Source organism: Ptychodera flava, chromosome 15 (genome assembly GCF_041260155.1).
Source record: "Ptychodera flava strain L36383 chromosome 15, AS_Pfla_20210202, whole genome shotgun sequence".
In the NCBI taxonomy this organism is placed as follows: Eukaryota; Metazoa; Hemichordata; class Enteropneusta; family Ptychoderidae; genus Ptychodera; species Ptychodera flava.
The window spans coordinates 16,407,222-16,428,152 of NC_091942.1; the positions used below are offsets into that span (position 1 = coordinate 16,407,222).

The following is a 20,931-nucleotide window of genomic DNA, read 5'->3' on the forward strand; positions in this document are numbered from 1 at the left end:
ACATGACCAAACCTATAAGTCCCCCCGGACGGTGTCCGTGGGGACTAAAAATGAAAAAAGACAAATTATCATTCAAAACAATATTTACAAGCAATTTAGTCTGCTCATGATTGAACACCCTAGATACACATTTTGACACCTTTCAGTATTTTTTCTCATTCTGGATGAACTACTGGTAGTACACTGTGTCAGTCTTATACTCCTTTAGCATGATGAAATAGCCAGTATTTGGTTAATGTGAGATTTAATGCCGAACAGAACTTCAGTTGTCAATGATATGCACATGATGAATACACAGACTGCACTGAAACCAAATAGTAGGCTTTTTTCACATGCCATCGACAACAGACAAAGAAAATGTCAAAGGGTATTACATTGAAAGAATCTGTTAGATATTGCAGATATATCAAGGCTTTAGGTATCAATGGATATGTTTAAAACATCAATTTCATGTCACAGTAATAGTTTTTGTGAGTTAAAATTTAAATGTAAAAGTTAAAATTCTGAGTTGTGCCAAACAGCAGATAGGTAATTGGCACTTTCAAACAAATTGCAGCACAAATGAAATACATGAATTTCTAATATGTCAGTAAAAACAAAATATTTGCTAAATATGCAAAATTTTACCAGTGTTAGACATGATACAAAATTAGCCAAACTAAAAGAATCTATAAAGAAGAGATTCGAATGTTCAAAATGCAGATATATATAATAATACAATAAATGCAAATCACATATGATATCAATTTTGCATTCACACTGCCATGGAAATTACAAGTGTATTTCATCCTGTAACTTCTAAAAGATAGAGTGCATCTTGGGGACAAATATTCAGACTCAAAAACTTTTACAATATTTCTGGGGGCTCATTTTGAAGCTGCTATGGAGTAAATAAAATTTTCATCCACTTGTTTCGTGAAAATCAGAAATTTTACTATCACCCCGTAGAGATAACATGTACAGGGATGGCTGCCATTTTGAATTCCAAATATTGGTAAATATTAATTCATTTTCCTAGTACCAAAATTTGATTTCGAAAGGGAATGGTTGAAAGTTTGCTTGAAGAAAGTTAAATCAGAAGTCTAACTTTCATTTTAGAGGAGTGACGTACCTTTAATTTGCATGTGCAGTGTCAATGAATTTGTGACTATAAAATTGCTTATCAATCAACCTTTGACATTTCAAAATTCAAGCTTGAATTGATCACATTGACAGCAATACAGGTTCTTGAAATCACATGTTTCACTTAATAAATTCTATGAATAATGCAAAATGTGCGTGAATCAAAGTTTATCTTCCTATAAGTATTTGTCACAATATTGTGGTTGTTATGTGGTTGTTAATGATCATATTGAAGTACATGGTTCACGGATTTGTTCTGAATCAAAGATTTTGCAAATTACCTATATGCCAGACAACATACCACAATTAAATGCAATATATGTAACCATTTAAATCTACTAAAGTCACAAACTTTTCTGAATGAAACACACCTGAAAAGACTCTGTTCTTGGTGGATATTTGAATTTCAAGAGCATTTTCTCATGAAATTCAATATTATAGAAATAACGTGACACTCTGACCCTCTGACCATTCACATTTATTTATGGGCAAGGGTGAGAGGAAAGCCAAAATTTAACAGGTGAGACCTGCCATTAGAGAGCCCGTTAATTTTGGCTTTCCTCTCGCCCGAGCCCATAAACATTAATGGTCAGGGCAGAGTCTGTTATTTCCATGATCAACAAACCAATGAAAACTGTCAAAATTTACAAAAATTTCCAAGTGACACACAACTGGGCCCCAGAACTTGTGCAATATGTGATGCACTGTCATACGCACTGTAAAAATTTGCAAATCTGGAGATTTTTTGGAAAATGTGTCTAAATTTTGCCCATGAGGGCTTCATTTTGTTTCGTGATTGATTATGATCATTGTACAAATCACAATTAAATTTATGATTTAGCAGTACAGTTATGATGTTAATATTATTATTCATATTCACAGGCATGTAAACAATCTATTACTGTGTATTTGTGGTCAGTCACGTGGTTCAGCTCGACCAATTAAAATGCAATGGACAGGGCCCGGTAATATAATGATAATTATACCAGACCAAATGTTATCTCATATGATAGAAACTATGAACTTGCATTAAAAATAAAAAGTTATCTCATTTGGGTACATACTAAGGATTCTATTACAATATGTATACTACTTCATTTACATTCATCAACCCAGTCAGCACAAACTGAATCTACAAAATATGCTTAATTTTCTTGTGGTACTGTCAGAAAGGCATAATTTGAGATCAGTTAGATAAAAAGATTAGCAATTAATTCCACTTTTTTGTCAGACATGATTTACCAAAGGTTCACCTTTCATGCTATTTAAACACAGTAATTTAAGTTTTTTGAACCATGTGACAGGAAATCGTTAGACTATGCCATGGTGCCAAAGGGTCTCAACACAAGATCTTACAAGAAGGATCATTGGCTGAAACAATATGGTCTGCATCAATGTCAAATCACAGTTGTAAAACCGTTACCTTTTCACCATAATCATGGTTTGGCCAAAACCTTATGTCAATGATCAGTGTAGGCTGGTTTACTTAGGAAATGGAGGTGAACATATTAAAACTAGCACTTTCTTTCACAAAGTAAAAAAAAAAATTACACAAATAATAAAAACAGAGATCATCCATCAGCAATTAAAACAGTACTTTATCTTCTAATTCTACACTCTCCTATACTTACAAAAAGAGCTATTTTGGCAAATTCAAACTTAGGCCAATTGCTTGACTATTTGTAGGGTTGGCCCTAAGAGAAATCAGTTTTATCATCATAACTTCATATTTTAAGACATTACAATCTCAATGCAACCTCAAAGAATCCATTACAATTGAAATCAATTAAAAGATATATAATTCCTATGTCACTATAACATAGAGTATTTTATGGACCTTTCAGTATACAAGTATATTGAGGAATTAATAGCTATAATGATCAAGTCAGATATACTAAGTTCTCATGAAGATTACAGATATAAAAAAGCAATTTTCATGTACAATACAATCTCCACATTGAATTCATCTCATTTCAATTGATATAAGAAGTGACACATTCACACAACCTTGGGTAAAGTTGCCATCTTTTGACAAAAGATCATGTACATAAACTCAGGCAGTGTTTTACATCAACACTGCTACCTCATGACTTACTTTCATGCCATCAGTTTACTTAAATAACACTCATACAAATCCAGAATACATGAATGATAGGAGATCTAAGCTAAGCAAGCAAATATCACAAATTTACTTATATGGTTAAGGTGGCACCGTCTGTATGTAGATCAAGACTTTAAATTGCACCTTATTCGGTTCCATCATTTTCATTGTGCTATTTAAAGAAATTTAATGATCATCATTCAGTGCTTAGGCCACATGAGGACTTAACTTCATTTCATTGACAACCTACTCTATGTAAATAACATACAACCTAAGGATCCTTATAGTTACAATTGCAAATCAATGTACAAAAGATGGCAATTTCGCCCTATCATTTTCTTTCTAATTCTAAAAGTCAATCAACAGGTTGTTCATACAAAATAACAATTACATTGTACAACAGATGTACAGCATAACATTGATTCCAACAATAACTATCACTAACTGGCAAATAACCAGTTTAAATAGTGATTACTCGATAGATTACCCGATACAAACACACAGTCACGTATGGTCTTACTGAAATATTAAGGATATATACTGGAGGAATTAAAATAGGTGATAACAGGTTATCATAGTATGTAAAACAATGCAAAATAGTGAGTTTGAAGTGACTGTGTGTCTGCAGTACTGCTAACTGCAACTTTGGCAGCTTTTTGCATTAAATCGTGTTTTGAGCTTGGTAATTTAAAAGTAGAGGGCCATCAGAACTGCACTCAAAGGTTGTATTGCGACCCATACAAACAATATAAACACTTTATCAAAGGTATGTTAGTGATTGATAAACGTAATAATGTGCATCATAAAATTTAAAAATTGCAACTATGTTGACAAAATGCACGTATGCATCTATACATAAAGTATGCAATACATTGTTTGTAAACAGGAAAGTTGTATAGGTGCAGTCCCGATGACTCCCATAATTTTAAGTATCTATTTCCCTCTCTTTACATCAAATTTCAGCATAATTCGATGATAATCTAGATAAACACACAACCTATATCACAGATCTAGCATCATGGACTCAGTGTTTCAAATTTGTTGAAGTTATTTTGAAACCATCTAATTTATGAAATTCCATACTGAGCAGAGATAACATAGAAATACATTATTATTACCATCTACCCACTGAGTTCTTGTGAATCACACCCAACAGACTCTTCTGTTGACGAGTGTATCAGAAACGACATTAATACATTTAGAAATGGGGTAGATTTTTTTTACCTATATTAAGGGTGTCTGATTTAGACATTCATGTAGTGTAACCATCAAATCAATGCTGAAATTTGCTGAAACATTATCAGCAGATTCTATGAAATATGATTTAATGCTGAAATCTGTTAAGGAACGTCTGATGAAGTAATATGACTAATTATGTTAGAAGTTAGTCATTCAGATATAAATTATCATATTGTAAGTACAACTCATCAGCAAGTCTGGATATTATATGCCATGACTCTGATAAGACAGTGAAGATGACAAATACAATTTATCACAACACAGATTTTCCATGTGAATCAGGTGAGTATAACGATGGTAACAAGGCAAGCATTGTAAAGGATGTTTCTTTGAAATATCTTTCTTAAGGAGACATTCTGTTTAACAAAACCATCTTTTCTACAATTGCCAGAAACCATAACACTAGAACTTAAAATGTTCTTCAGATATTGGGCAGATGCGATGAGAAACATGCAGCTGTATACCTCAAAGCAGGTCCTTATGTCCTGCTACCTTAACTGTGTGCAATCAATAACCAATCATCCATTGTTAAATATTACTAGATAACTAACAAACAAAAGATTTGTTTCTCATCCTTGTCCAGGTTTATCTGGACTCAGATTACATATGTATCGCACATTTTTCTGCAGGGCAAATATATGAAAATGATAGCATTGCAACAGCACATCACCCACCTCAGAAATGAAAATGTCTCAAAGATCTTACATGTACAGTTTATAGTTCAGAAAAATCACTTTTGTTTTGGGCTGATTGCTGTGCATTAAAATTCTGCTTTATTGACACATATCAAGGGGTAGCGGAGGGTAAATGTACCCTACATGTGCCATGATAATTTGGTCTAGATTATATGGATATGCTCTTTGTAATCTGAATAATTAATGAGCACAACCAACTACCACTGTATCATGCTTATGGACCCCTTTAAAATCATTGAAAATTGCAATCAAGATTTTTGGATTAAAGACTGCAGCTTCACAATGTTTTTGTATTAAACAGATACAGAATGAGAAACACTTCTTTTGTTTGATACAACATGTTTGGATGATCTTATCTGTCATTTTGACAGAATAAAAGTCCAGCGGTTCATCCACAGTTCCTCCATCCCGGGATTTTGTAAATGTACCTAATATCTATGCAAAGGGAGTAGTTGCCATTTTCACTTGCATTTGTCAAATCGAGTTATAGTAAAAATCCATAGAGATTATATAAATCACCTATTTCAAAGCAGGACTTTCTAAGGCCTGGGATGGAGGAATCGTGCATTTAAAAGTATTGATTGCAAAACACAGTTAAATTCTCTAGTCTGCCACTTTTTTATCATTATCTTCTTCTTCTACTTGGACGACTATTGGTTCATCCATTGTTTCTTTTTCTTCTGTGAAAAGTAAAAAGGAAAGGCAAAATGATCCCTATATAATTTTTTAATCACTTTCTGCAACATGTACGTGAACTACTTTACACTGAACAGTTACATTAAAATTCAAAATATCTAGAATTAGCAACAAAAGGTTGATGTTTTTGAAAAAGAGAATATTAAAATGACCGTTATATTCAATACAATGTACTCAGATCAAACAATGGCTTGCTGTTTTGATGATATTCATTAAGATATTTGCAAACTTTCAGTTCACTGAAGTATGGAATTAAACATAGTGAGCATAATTATGGTAGTGCATACATTCAACTAAATACTCACTTGTGGTTTCTTGTATGCCATCGGGAAGGCTTTCAGGATCAGGACCCGGGACATCAATCTTGCTAACATCAGTGGCTAAACGGCTAGTAGTTTTATTGCCATCACTTTCCACTATGACAACCTTGGGGTCATTGCTAACTGTGTTAACATTGCTGTACATGATGGTATATGGACCATTGCCTTGAATAAAGGCGGAGAAAATGGTTTAATTCCATCTGTGCAGCCATTCTTTATCCATACCCTTAGTTGCTAAAGCTCATCAAATATGCTAATTATAGCAACTAACTCCCTGGTCTCCTCTTAATATCAGACGTTACTCTTATATTTTTGTATGATCAATAGTAGCAGCAAGTCTCATTCAATTTTGTGCATCCCGTCTGTTCTTGATTTATAAACATATTTCTGAAATAATTCTTCAAATTAGCGTAAACTATGATAAATGAATAAATTCTTATTCCAGATTGAGAAATGTTGTTGACAGACAGAGAGACAGAGAGAAGGAGAGATAGACAAACAGACAGACATCTGTACAATAATAGGTAATACATTTGAACATGCTAGCAAAACAGTATGAATCATTTCATTGAGTAATGTACAGTAACTGTATGGCACTTAATTAGCACTTGACGACAAAGTAACTGTCGCTTAAAATCGCCATCAAATCAAACTGTAGGTAGGAGGGATCATTATACTGTAATGTGGGAAATATTATATACTGGTATGAGCTAAAAAGGTGTCTGAAAGGGAAGAGACTACAGCCTCTTGGTAATTTTACCTTTTTTCTTCCTGAGTCTGACAATAACTGTTATCCCAGTTATTGTTGATAATACAATTATGACTGAGGCTGCTATAAGTACCACATTCCCACTCTTTGAGTCGTCTCTATGTTGACCATATACATCTGAATGAGTTTGTTTCGGCAATTCCATTGTCATATCTGCACTTGACTGATAAGTGACATGTGCTCCTACATCATTCTTTGCAGTATAATCATCCACATGGATTGCCTTGGTTACTTTTGTACTAGTGTAGCCTATAAAAAAATGTTATAAGCGTAAGATTTTGTCTCTTGCACTATTGACTGTGGCAGAGAGAGTTTGGGTTTAATAACGGTGATATCAGGTACTTGGAGTTGGGAAAAGAGAAGCATGGAGGGTTTGAAGGGATATATTTAACAAACTGTAGTGGGCGCCTTTCATGTCGTACTCTTGCATTAAAATTGCCAGCCAAGATATCTGCTAATTCCACTCACAGTCAATGACACGGGATGATTATCAAGAGGGGTCCATTAACATCTGTCAACTTCTCCTTACAAACAATGGCTAGAGTTTGAAAAAGTGAGATTCTTGTGATCTATTCATTCATTCAGATAGTTACTAGCGAGTAGAGAAAATGAGACTCCTGTAGCTTCATTATGAAAACCTTAATGGAGCTATACTAGCCCCTACAAGGTCATTTCTCATATTGAAAATACTAGTACTTTTAAACCACCTCTATTGATGCCATCAGATGGACAATCTATGGGCAGCCTATAGAATAGGTTCTATCATGAAAAGGGAGCTAATATAAGGAAGGAGAAAGTAATTATGAAGCATTGCATTATCTGACAAAATATGCTTACTTATGTAACAGAACACAACTGATGAAAGCAAATATGTTTGTGATTCAGGATTCGACATATATGTAATTGAGGAAGTTGGCAACCAATATTTTCAACAGCATAAGCAAACATTTGTACATAATATGTTAATTCTTATGGATTTGAAATAGTAATGATATATGTCAATAATCTTCTTTACTCAATTAAAGTTATGTGAGTTGCCACCTCTTCATCTTGTTATTACCTTTAACCAATATTAATAAAATCACTTTGATGAACTATAAATGGGCCATTAGATTTCAGTAAGGTGGACTGAGTAAGAACACGCACATTTTTTACTTCAAGATTTAACAAATATTCCACTTTTTGTGAGATAATGTCATGTTGAAATATTTTTTCAAAAACAGCAAGATTGCAAAACATTGCTCTTTCACTTGTTCTTGATCACCCATTCCAGTGCCAAAAGGGTTTATTAATTACCTCCACATCTGTCTTTGTATTCATCAAGTACATCCAAAAGAGTATCACAGTGGACACACTTCATTTCAAAGCACCAAAATCCATACCCGCACTCTCTATCATCCCTGCACCCTCCATAAGTGGCTGTTAACTGATCCTCTATATGGAAATGGATCAAAAGGTCACATTTATTAATTTTTTTATTTGTCCTTCACAATATGACATTGCCAAAGAGAAGTTGAAGGTTAAATTTCTAAAAGCTTACTACATTCCACAATAAAATTCATCATTAATGTTGAGATTCAACATTATGTACATGAGGCATAGATCTGTTGAATTGTTTCTTAAGCTGGAAAAGAAATTATCTAAAGTGCTTGTTTTGGTTTCCGTAAGAAACCATGCAATGGATTTCTACCATTATGAGCAGATTGATTCATAAAATTTCACATACTTTTGTTAGTATTGTATTGTATTGTATTGTATTGTATTGTATTGGTCTGTAAATTGCTGTTTGTTTCAGTAAATTGTGTTTGCTAACCTGTCAATCAGAATAATGTTATGATAGAGACTCTTAACAATAACATGATGCAAAATTTCTCACTATTAGGTGAATTTAGTCCAATTTTTTCTGAGTTCAGCAAGTTGAATATTGAATTGAGTACGATGATGTACCGAAGGTGAGGTACAACAATTTAATGGGTATGATCATTAGGTTATTGATGAACATGACTTGAGATAAACTGATAAACTCGCAATTGTATGTTCAAATTATGCTTTTGAATGAGAAGGCAAGAAAGGGTCATATCTTGAGAATCATAGAGTGCATGTGATTGTAAAATTTGGATCATCAAAGGAAAATATAGAGCTATCGAATCTTGAATAAATTTAGTATCAAGATAAAAAGTTTGTATTTTCCCCAGGAGTCTATAAAAGTAACAATTGATTTGCGGTCAATGAAATGAGGCGGCATCATACCAACCTTTACACTTCGTCGGAGAATCAGCTTTTGAGAAGGCACTGCATTTCTCACATGTTCCAGCTCCTTTGAGGCAGAATTGTCCTGTTATACACTGGAAATCACTAGTGCATTTTCCAGTTCCTGAGAACTGTTGCTGTGCACAAGTATGTGTACTTGTACACAATAAAAAAACAAGTGCACAGCTTTTCACCGATACCTAATGAAATAAATTATGCACAAGACAGAATATGAGAATGCAGGTTAATTACTTCACCAAGAAATGAAGAATATAAGTCATTTGATTTATAGAGTTACAACAATTTTGTTGCACATACTATTTCACAATATAGTAAGGATTTCATAACAAAGAAACCAGATGAGTTCCATTTCAAAATTACAATGACCAAAATGACCCCTTTTATTAATATGTTGTGGTAAAATACAGCTTTTTTAAAATGTAAGCTGCCTTATGAATCGGTATATTGTGTGTTTCACTCTATATGTATTATCTTGCCAATAAAAGTACAATCAATTGTTTGACTAATATAATATGGTGGCATTACTCTTTAGTACCACATTTGTTTCAAAGCAACATTTCTCACCAAAGATGACATGAAAACCCTATATATTTTCAAAAAACAGAGAATCTATGTGGTATATGGTGGCAATGATGAAGGAGTACATATAATAGGGATAAAAAAAACATTTTGTTATTAATAATAAAAAGTTGTTTTTACATTACAAAATTTATGTCTCATTTGAAACAAGAGTTTACATGGAAAAAACAATAGTTTTATTTTGCATTATCTTTTTTTTCTGATAAAGTGGGGGAAGAGTCGAAAGACTGACATGACAAAAATAGTGAAGATCATGATAAAATAAAATTGAGATGACTCTTATTCCAAATGTTAGCATCATATTATATACACCAAAAGAATGAAGTGTGAAAATTTCACTAAATTTTGATACACCCAGAGTACTCGTATATTTCTTTTCAAATGTTGAGAACAAGTGAAAAAGGGGTTCTATTATTTTGACTCACACCTAAGAACAACTTGCTGCCCCAGCCATAAAACTGAATGGTATCTTAAAATGCACATGATAAATCAGCAGGCAGAGGGCAATTGGTGAAATTTGGAGTTCCTTCAAAATTTGTTCTGCATATCAAGGGTCAAACCATAATCACCTGTTTTCTAAAATTCCGCTCTGTGTCTACGTGGCCCACAGACATGTGTATATATGCCTGAGATGATGTACACACATCTATGGGGCACGTAGGCGCAGAGTGGAATTTTAAAAAACAGGTGACTGTGGTCAATCCTGTCTTTTTATAGGTTTTTTCATTTGATGTTGGGTGTCCATCTATAACTCATACATTACGTTCAAGAAAATGGACAAAAACCTTGTGTGCTCCATTCTAACAAGAGTGAAACTTTGCTATTGAAGTCAAGATGAACAGCTTCTAGTCATAGAGGAAACCCTCAATCCCGGAGATTTACCACTACCATCATATACCAACTTATCTTTCAAAACTTCAAATAAATTAGTGTTTTCAATTGCATGATAGGATATTGATTTAAAGGTTCTAAAGGTCACTGAATCCACCAGACGTATATGACCATAATTTGTTTACACAAATCTAGGTTTTTCAAAACAAAATTAAGTAGTGAATTAGAGGTTTATTGTGAAATATGTTAATCTATTACTTTGAGTTCACACTAGAAATAGGCTAATTATTATTGGTGAAATCATGAAACGGCAGAAATGGCATAAAGTGAAAAGAAGAAATAAACTGAAAAATAAATTCATAAATTAATAAAGAAGTAAAGGCACAAAAATATATAGAATGAAATAAATCCAACAAACATCAAAACAGAAGGTCGATTTGATGTATTACTCACGCCACTCAATCCTCATTGTCCTGTCAGTGTTACTACAGTGCCCCTATGTGGGTAAGGACAGGGGGAGAAATTAAAGGGAGGGGGGTGGTATTTTTCAAAATGATGCTGCGCAGTGACCCTTCAAGTGTTGATAAGAAAGAAGTGAACCTCCCCAGTTTTCATGTGCAACAAACAGTGACCTTCCCCTACGTGTCACAGTCCACATAAATAATATTTAGACCCTTTCTCTTGCGGCCATCTCAGATTTTAACCCAAAAATTGACCTAATTTTTATAAAAATTGATCATTCAAAATTCTGTACATTAACTTTGTAGACCATATGACTAGGTGGCTACATTGCAAATATCAAGGTTTTAAGTCATGCAAATATTGAGAAGATTTTTAAAGTATTATTTTGTCAGAATTTTCCATGACCCTTTGACTTGCCTATACCTCTGCAGCAAAGCTATGGCTATATCTTATCCTATACACAGTCCAAGAGGGCTGGTGTCTATTGAACAATGTAGGGGACAAAATTGCACAAGTAAATTTCAAGGTTGCCAGTGACCTTTCATCATACATATATACATAATTATAGGCTAGCCGATAGAGCTAGAGTTCTATTTTTTGGTGGACAGATGATTTTGCTGGTTTTCTGTCATGTGGCCTGATAACCTTTGACCTCGATTTCCCCATTATGCCAGGAAATCAGTAACTTCAAGAGCTACAGGCTTTAAATTTGGAGGGATGAGGGACCTAATGGCTTCACATCCTGAACCTCATTAATTATGATCAAATAAAATATTAATGATGTTGAATGTGACACACAGGGGTGGGTCATTGTTTGTTGTGCATGGAAATAGGAGAGAGCCACGTTTTTCTTGTAAACACTTTTTAAGGGTCGCTAGTTTACATGCAGAGTCATTTTGAAACACACCAGCCCTCCCTCCCGGTAATTTCTGTCCAGTTCCTTATTTCGCAATCTCGCCATTGCGCTATTTCGCCGATTATAACTAGCCCTAAAAATACGAAGTTTCATAGGAGCTGCGTACATGAAGTGAACTCGCTGAGATCAAATAATTAAACAAGTTCTGACGCCAAAGCAGTTCTTTTTTAATGTCCCGTCAACTTCGCTGAATTCCTGTTGCCAATAATAGAATTGTATGTTTATATGAAACATTTTTTCTGATGACTTTAGCAGTAATATTCACGTTACCGAGTGGAAATTAGCGAAGGGTAGTTGTATCTTCCTTCTACCTCCTTGCTGTGCATGAGTGCTATAATTTCACCCCTACCAGGATGTCACTGCTTATCGGAATGTTCATCGAAGAGAGACGGAAATCGTTGAAATTGCATAGGCCTAAGGTAGCGCATTTTAAGGTGATAGATACATCATCCTGTCGAGTGCAACATATACAAAAAACAGTTTACGTCGAAGAACTTCACTCGTATTGTCATCAACCCAATTTAGAAAGAAAGATCAACTTTACAACGTCGATTATTACTACTGGAGAAGCCCTCGATAATTTAACTCACGGAGCTGAGATTAATTTGTCTTTTTAACCTCCAGCTCCAGGCAGCGCGACTGGTCAACATAACAACGGTGCGCATTCATTGTTTGCCTTGCTGAACGGGAACACTTTTTGGCATAGCTTAAATAAGCTTCACAACATCCATAAAAGTACCACTGTATTTGAATTCTTCCGACCCAATCATAGCCCTGAACTTACCATGGTCGAGCTGTGACGTAATTTGCTCTTGAATTGAAGACCGTGCGGGTGAGGTGCGTTTCATCTATTGCGGAATTAACTACTGCGTCACACTTGTGCGTCACACTCGTTGTACGTTGCTGTGTACACATGTGACGAAAGCTAATCTAATGATTGGCTGGTGATGGGGAACTTCCCCGTTACAAAATCGTATGAGAATAATTTGAACTGTTACTAGATGTACAGTTATTAATGCCAGAAAATATGCTATCAATCCGTTGCAAAACGTGTCCAACGGTTTTCCTTTAGGCCTAACCTCATACTTAATGTAAAATGGGATAATGACACTTTTTTATGTTTTCCATTAACGTTATCGAAAGATAATTAGTCTAGAAGCCCGTTTTCATAACATAACTACTCATTCCGAAAAGGTTATAACAAAACGAGGGTACCCCTCTCACCAAACGGGGCATCTAATTGCGTCCATTCGTTTCATCGTGATTGCCGATGTGATTTATCATAATTACACCTCACTCATTCAGCGTGCACTGCCATTGGTTAAACACGACTCACGTGACATGAAAAAGAACGTAATAATGCCCTCTGCGAACGTGATGATGTCCTCTGCGAACGTGATGATGTCCTCTGATATTACATGATGACGTCATTTTACTTACTGCGCCTCCTTTCGGCGCATAACAAATTGTCGTTCGCTTGTTTGTAATACTTGCAGTCACAGTCCCTCTAGAGGGACTGTGTTGCAGTCTAGTCGGCAACTATGGCTGCAAAACGTCATGCAGAGCTGTCACCGGCACAGTTAGACGATATTTTGATGCTAGTAAACAGCAAACGAACGAAAATCAGCGACTATTAGCCTATATGCAAGCAACAAATTTGGATATACGCCACACAGGACATCGGCAAACTTTCAGCGGCAACCCTCAGTAGACTCAGCACTGACAACATTTGCGGCTGAGATCCGGACCCCGGGTCCGGACTCAGAAAGGCGAACTGTACTTGAAGAAGTCTTCGTGTTTTTGTGTCTTTGCATGTTTGCTTGTTCGGTGTAATAAAAATAATAACACATGAGAGCTTGGGCAATATCACGATTTTTTGCCTGCCTTCGGGCTGGTAGTCATGATCGAAATAGGCCTACTGATGATGCCCGAGCCGTAGGCGAGGGCATCATCAATATTTCGATCATGACCACCATCCCTTGGGAAGGCAATAAATCGTGATATTGCCCAAGCTCTCATGTGTTATTATTTAATTAGACACTCCAGTTAATGCACTGTCGCACCTGCGGCAAGTACACGTCACTGTCAATGTCAAGACAGATGAGGGCGCTATTTAAATACAGAAGATATCAGTTCGTATTTTTTATGATCTTTGTTATCAAACAGCTAATTATTTGTTTTTTCAGACAAGACGCATTGTAATTTTTAATGCATTCACTGTTATGTAGATTTGTTTTATTTGTGACTATGTTGAAATAAATTTATCTTTTCAAAAAAAAAAAGTTCGTATTTTTTGGCAATCGACCGTGTTCTTTGTCAGGTTTTGATATATAAAGACGTAAAGGTATTTTGTTTCTGTGTGTCCTCAGCTGGAAACAATGTTAAGAGAAACAAACAGTAAGCTTACACGGTGTACTTGGCGAAACATTTATGGCAATACCGGAAAATAGAAAAATGTAAAATTCTCGGTGAAGTCGCATGTTTCGGCCATATCCTCGTGGTGCAGTGAGGAAATGCGCTTCATGACACGAAATTTCTGACTAGGCTATTGTCAACTTGCTTATCTGGCGAAGCAAACATATGACGTCACCACTCACTAGCCTGTCGTGTGAGGTCACTGATCAATAACATTGGCGGGCCGGACAAAGTCTGACATAGTGACAGTACGGCAAACTCTAAAGTCCAGGCAAAGTAAAGCTTAGGCAAACAAACTCATTAAGTCAGCAATCAAAATAAACTCATGTCCGCCCACAGGGAACTCCGACTGAATAACAGTAAACAAGTAAATAAAAATAAAAAATAGAAAACGGTAAAAAAATAGATAGAATAAACAAAGACAAACAAGTTAAAAAACAAGTTAACCAAAACAAACAAGCAAACATACAAACGACTGACGGATCAATTATTTTTCATTTGTACTTGTTTACTGTTATTCAGTCAGAGTCCCCGTGGTCCGCACTCACGCAGCGTTCCAGAAAAAAGTTCTTATCCTTATCGCACTGAGCAACAACGAGCGTATATAAAGTCGCGCTCCGATTTCCTCTGGCCAGCCACGGTCCCTCCACCCCGTGGGCAAGCAATAGTCTAAGGGATTGGTCAGTTTCTTCAGCCGGGAGGGGGGTTGATCCGTGGAGGTCACCTTGTTTTTGACTCTGATGATGGGGTCACCATGTTTTCGAAATGCTCAATTTGGGGGGGGGGGTGTCAGTTTGGTTTTTAAGTAAGACACAGGCTAATAATTGCATAAAATTCATCATACAAGCCATGAGTTGCATCATTCAGTAATAACTATAAATATATATATCCCATGGTATTTTTCTCTGTTTGACGTCATCGTATACGAGTGTTTTTCGCCGCAAAAAAATGGTTCCGCGAAAAACACGAGTTTAAAACCGCCGGTTTAACATTATGATCAATGCTGCGGCGGCAGTTAGGGAGCTTTCAGTAATTACAGGGGGCTGGGCCGGGGGAATTTCGCGCACACCTGTACCGTAAAATGTGACCCTCCCCCCTATCCTCCTGTCTAAAATGTGACCCTCCCCTTGTCCGATATTCTAAAACTTGACCCTCCCCCCCCAACCACTGCGGTATTCTCCCCAGGAATAACTAAAAGAGTATCGGCTAATTTACATAACAATTGGTTGAATTGTTATGTTAGGGACAAATTACAGAGGGGAGGGCTGGAATTTTTGGACGGACAGTTGCAATTTATCACGCAAGAATTTTTGAAGAGATATGGTATTTCATACATTTAAGGGAGGGTCACCATATTTTGTGCAACTACAAGAAGGCAAGATGTAGGTGATTTAGTGCTTCATCCAAAAATATCAAATCATAATACATGGAGTCTATCAGGCAAATTATTGACAATTTACCCCCACAAAAAATGCTATATCTGTATTTCATATGTGTTTGATAATGTATTTAAATGTACTTTGCTTAAATAGGGAAGTAAAATGTGCATTTGTGTACAAGAAATTGATTTCTGAATTTCATCTGAAAAGTTGGTTCACTATCCATGGTGTCTATGATGAAATTATGAATAGTTTTTTCCAATACGAAAATAGGTAAATCTTTGCATTTGTGTACTCTTGATTATTCACATTATTGTTCTTGATTAGACTAGAGTGGTTACAAGTCAATGGTTGCGCAAGAAATTTGATTTTGGAATTTCACCAAAATGTCGATTCACTATGCATAGCGGTCTATGATGAAACTATGAATAATTTTTTTCAGTACAAAATTAGATAAATATGTGCATTTATGTATGCTTGATTATTTAGATTATTGTACTTGATTAGACTAGAGTGGTTACAAGCCCATGATTGTGCAAGAAATTTGATTTTGGAATTTCACTGAAATGTCGATTCACTATGCATAGCAGTCTATGATGAAATTATGAATAATTTTTTTTCAGTACAAAATTAGATAAATCTGTGCATTTATGTATGCTTGATTATTTAGATTATTGTTCTTGATTAGACTAGAGTGGTTACAAGTCTATGGTTGGGTAAGAAATTTGATTTTGGAATTTCACTTAAATGTCAATTTAATATGCATAGCTGTCTATAATGTGTACGTATTTTGTTAGTGATTTCCTGTTCAGGGAATATGACATGGACAATCAAGTTTAGACCATAAAATCAGCTTCAGTCAAAAGTGACCCTCCCCCAAGATAGGTTTATAAAAAGTGACCCTCCCCCTTGAACTGTTTTCTAAAAAGTGACCCTCCCCCCCATTCCCCCGCCCCGTGTAATTACTGAAGGCTCCCTTAACGAGTCGAGCCGAGGAAGAGAAGAGCGTTCATCATTTCTGACAGCAATGACGATACTCCGGACTTGAGACACATTAGAAGAAATGCTGCGACGAGTTCACAAGGTTATCAGTGCATGTAGAGGTGCAAGCTATTGTTTTGTCCATGCATATCGTGCATCACGTTTCCTGTATAGTACCTTATATTTTTAACTGTTTTTGTACTTCCGTCGCTCTCGCATCTGAGCTTAGAAAGACTCGTTGCTCGTAGCTTTACCGATTGAGTCAGAGCCGAACACTGTTCTTCATTATTTTTAAACAAGCTCATTTTATTCGTAAAATATTAAACATACAATTGATAATATTAGAGGTTATTTAAGAAATAAAACACACCCAGCGACGGTATACCACGAGATTTTGACCAGTTCACGACATATATGCACGATGCTATTATATCATAACAATATATTGAAATTCTGGCGTGGAACGTCAAAATGGATTTTGCTCAAGCTGAGAGCTCGCGTGTATGCCAGCCGTGGTATATCGCCAATATACCATGGTTCTTTTCGCGTCTCGACCAATCAGATCGCTGTATTTGCGCCATCAATATACTGGTATGATATAATTGCGTAAAACATAATTGGTAATTTTGAAAATTTTATGTAACCTTTGCAAAGCAGAAATCTTTGAATGATGTTCGAATATTGACAAAAATAACCCGTCCTCCGTAGTCGAGGCTGAGTGTCGCGACGTCCCTGTTGCACGTCCTATACTCTTATGAATGAATTTTCATTCAAACTGATGTTACAGTAAGTACCAAATAAATACCTCGCATCAAAAATCCATAGTCTTGCCTATTTCCGCTTGATTAGCACTGGAAAAGCCCTACGAGAAACGCAGATAATCCACAAGAGCAGCTTCGGCGTGCCCCATGTTATCCTCGACATGTACAGCTGAGCGCGGTCGTACCCCCCTCGCCTATACGGCTCGGGATACCCGACCCAAAATGAACCAACGATTTTTATGAGCACGCTTCACGACCAGTCGTACGACCGTTATCAGTCGTGAACTCCTGCACAATGCTATGCGCCTTGTGTGAAGAGATCATGTTTAAAAATACCCGGATGTGGGATTGATACTGACCGAAAAAAAGTTTATTCATATGTCGAGCTTCTCTGCATCCCGGAGTTGTACGGATAGATCGAGATGGATAGATCGTTGGGTCGTTGCGATGCACATGGGTTGAACTAAAGAATTTTTTTAAAGTTTGCAATCACTAGCGTCATGGGTTCGTGGCGATAAATGTCGGGAGAAAATAAAATATGCTAAATGATATTTAAACAACATGTAGAGGTTCTCTGTATCCCTTTGTCGTACGATAGCTCGTGGGGTTATTGCTGTGCAAATGGATAGAAATAAAGTGTTTTTTTTTCAAAATTTTCCCTTCGACACCTGTCGTGGGGTCGTGGTGTTACTAATCGTTTTTCCTCCTCATAGTAGTAACGTTCCGTTCACCCTTTTACTATTCGTTCTTTCATGGGGAGTTTATATGTTGAACTCGCCTTGGCTGCCGAGAGGTACCTGGGGATCTTCAGTGTATTGACTACACGAGACGTTTAGAGTTCGTTGGTACTACATAGACTTTATTTCTCTGTAGACAAGCTTGACAGTTGCCATCGCCCAAGATACGCTTCTCCCATAGTCTAAATGCCTTGGGTCCGCCGTGTTCCCCTCTCAATGTTCCAATCTCTCCGCGCAACTCTCTCTCTATTCCAATCTCCTCGAGCAACTCTCTCTCTCTATTCCAATCTAATCTTACTTGTATTGTTTTAGAATGGGATTTTAAACGTTATCTTTAAGGCGTGGCTTGGATCATACGATAGACATGAATTAAAGATAAAATGATACATCCAATCATAAACGTCAGTGTCACAATTAATATTCAAACGTCACTGTGACACATGTTCTTGTTTTCGTCCTGACTTCCGTAAACACCCTCGTAAAATGGAATTAGCGTTATTGTGCGTTTGTCTAAAAATATGGTTTGTATGCATATCGACTTATAATTGAGATCTTGTTGTTTTAATTAACCATTTTACTGGTGTCGATGACCGCTAGGTTCATTAACCTTTGTCTGAGATAAAATATCTCTGTAACAGTGGCCATGCATGTCAGGACATAGCCTAATAAGGTAGTTTCTCAAAGTTATTCTTTAGCACTGGTCGCAAGGTCGTGGCCATGCAAACTGAGAGAAAATAAAGTAGTTTTTCAAAGTTTTTCCTTCATCCCTGGTCGTGGGGTCGTGGCCAAGGTTGTCGGGAGAAAATAAAGTTTTTCAAAGTTTTCCAATTACGACCGGTCGTGGAGTCGTGGCCATGCAAACTGAGAGAAAACAAAGTTTTCTTTTTCAATTTTTTTCTTTCGCAGCCGGTCTTGGGGTCATGGCCAATGCAAACTGAGAGAAAAGAATGTATTTTTCAAAGTTTTTCAATTTCCACCGGTCGTTTGCATGGTCGTGGCCAAGGTTGTCTGGAGAAAATGAAGAAGTTTTTCAAAGTTTTTCTATTACGACCGGTCGTGGGCGTGGCGATGCATGTTGAGCGAAAATAAAGTAGTTTCTCAAAGTTTTTCCTTCACGGCCGGTCGTGGAGTCGTGGCGATGCATGTTGGGAGATAATAAAGTATTATTTCAAAGTTTTTCCTTCGAAACCGGTCGTGGAGTCGTGGCGATGGACATGGACAGGAAATGAAATATATTTTCAAAGTTTTTCATTCACGAACGGTCGTGGGGTCGTGGCGATGCATGTTGGAGAAAGTAAAGGAGTTTTTCAAAGTTTGTCCTTCACGACCGGTCGTGGAGTCGTGGCGATGCATGTCGGGAGAAAATAAAGTAGTTTTTCAAAGTTTTTCCTTCGAAACCGGTCGTGGAGTCGTGGCAAGTATGTCGGGAGAAAATAAAGTAGTTTTTCAAAGTTTTTCCACATATACGGCTCGGAGGGATACGGCCTCTACACGGGGAATCACTCGTCCGCCACGCAGCCACACTCGTTCGGAATACGGGGGGATTATATAATATATATATATAGAGAGAGAGAGAGAGAGAGAGAGTCAGGAAGTACCGCTACCCTGCACTCCATCTACAAACAGGCTTTTATTTCTCATCTTACCTGATTTTAACAAAGACACACAAAACTAGTCAGGGAGTAATGCAATTGTTCTGATGTTTGCTTATGTTGTGTAGGGTATAGTGAGTAGACAAGAAAAAGGGTGAAAAAATGTAATTGTTCCATCTCATTTTTTTAGAAACATCTGCACGAAATATGCTATGAGTGTATGCAGTTCACACTGCTATTATAAGAAAAAGTTAAGCCCTCAAACATGTATGGAGCTGTTTTCTGCAGTGTAGGGTTCTAAAACATTCCTGTGTGAGTGACTTTTCAATTGCTAGGGGAAAATGTGAGTTACCGATCACATAATGAGGGTACTTTATGAAATATTTATCAAGAGAGCAAAAAAAGAACGTCTGAATCAGCAGTTTTTTCTGGTTTTTGGTACATAAGGAATAATCTTGCGATTGTATCTTGAAATCTAGCACAATGACAGTATTTTATCAAGAGAATTTTCAAAAGGCTATTGACAAAGGTTGAGACGACCCAAACTAGCCAAAATTAGCCAAACCAGCATAAACCACCAAAAACGACCCATATCATCAAGTAAACGACCTAAAACAAACATTCTAGGTATTCAGGGATACAATAAAACTCCACCTTCTGGAGAAACCGTCGACAGAATTGCGGGCAGCCATGTTGTTGGTACTATCAATTACCAAGTTGTGGGGCTCATTTCGATGACACAACTGAAAACGAAAATAACTTCAGCATCGTAACTGGGCTCACCGAAGGAGGGCGCTTTTTCAAACTTTGTGCAGTGCAGTGCTAGTGGGGCATAATTGACGAATTTTCGAAAACATGTGGTCTCCAGACTCTCATTCACCGGCCAATAATGTGCAGGTGAGTGAAAAAAAGGTTAAGTTCTACGATTTTAGTGTTTAACTATGTTTTGGAAGATTTTGCGCTTTTTTTTTGCTCCAAGAGAGACTCTTTAATGATTTTCCATCAATGCCATCTATTCTGTCAGAACTTACCGGAAGTCATCCAACTGTGTTGTCTTGTTGAGAG

The 20,931-nt window shown here is 36.5% G+C and overlaps 1 protein-coding gene across 1 annotated transcript; it reads right to left on the bottom strand.

The window, feature by feature from the left end:
• Positions 1-2,702: 2,702 nt before the first annotated feature.
• On the bottom strand, positions 2,703-12,917 carry LOC139151339 (uncharacterized). The gene is made up of 6 exons (XM_070724044.1): positions 12,786-12,917; positions 9,197-9,392; positions 8,239-8,376; positions 6,934-7,191; positions 6,159-6,338; positions 2,703-5,837 (listed from the first exon to the last, which is right to left on the bottom strand). The coding sequence occupies exons 1-6, from the start codon at positions 12,786-12,788 to the stop codon at positions 5,761-5,763; spliced, it is 852 nt and encodes a 283-aa protein (XP_070580145.1). The 5' UTR covers positions 12,789-12,917; the 3' UTR covers positions 2,703-5,760.
• Positions 12,918-20,931: the final 8,014 nt, after the last annotated feature.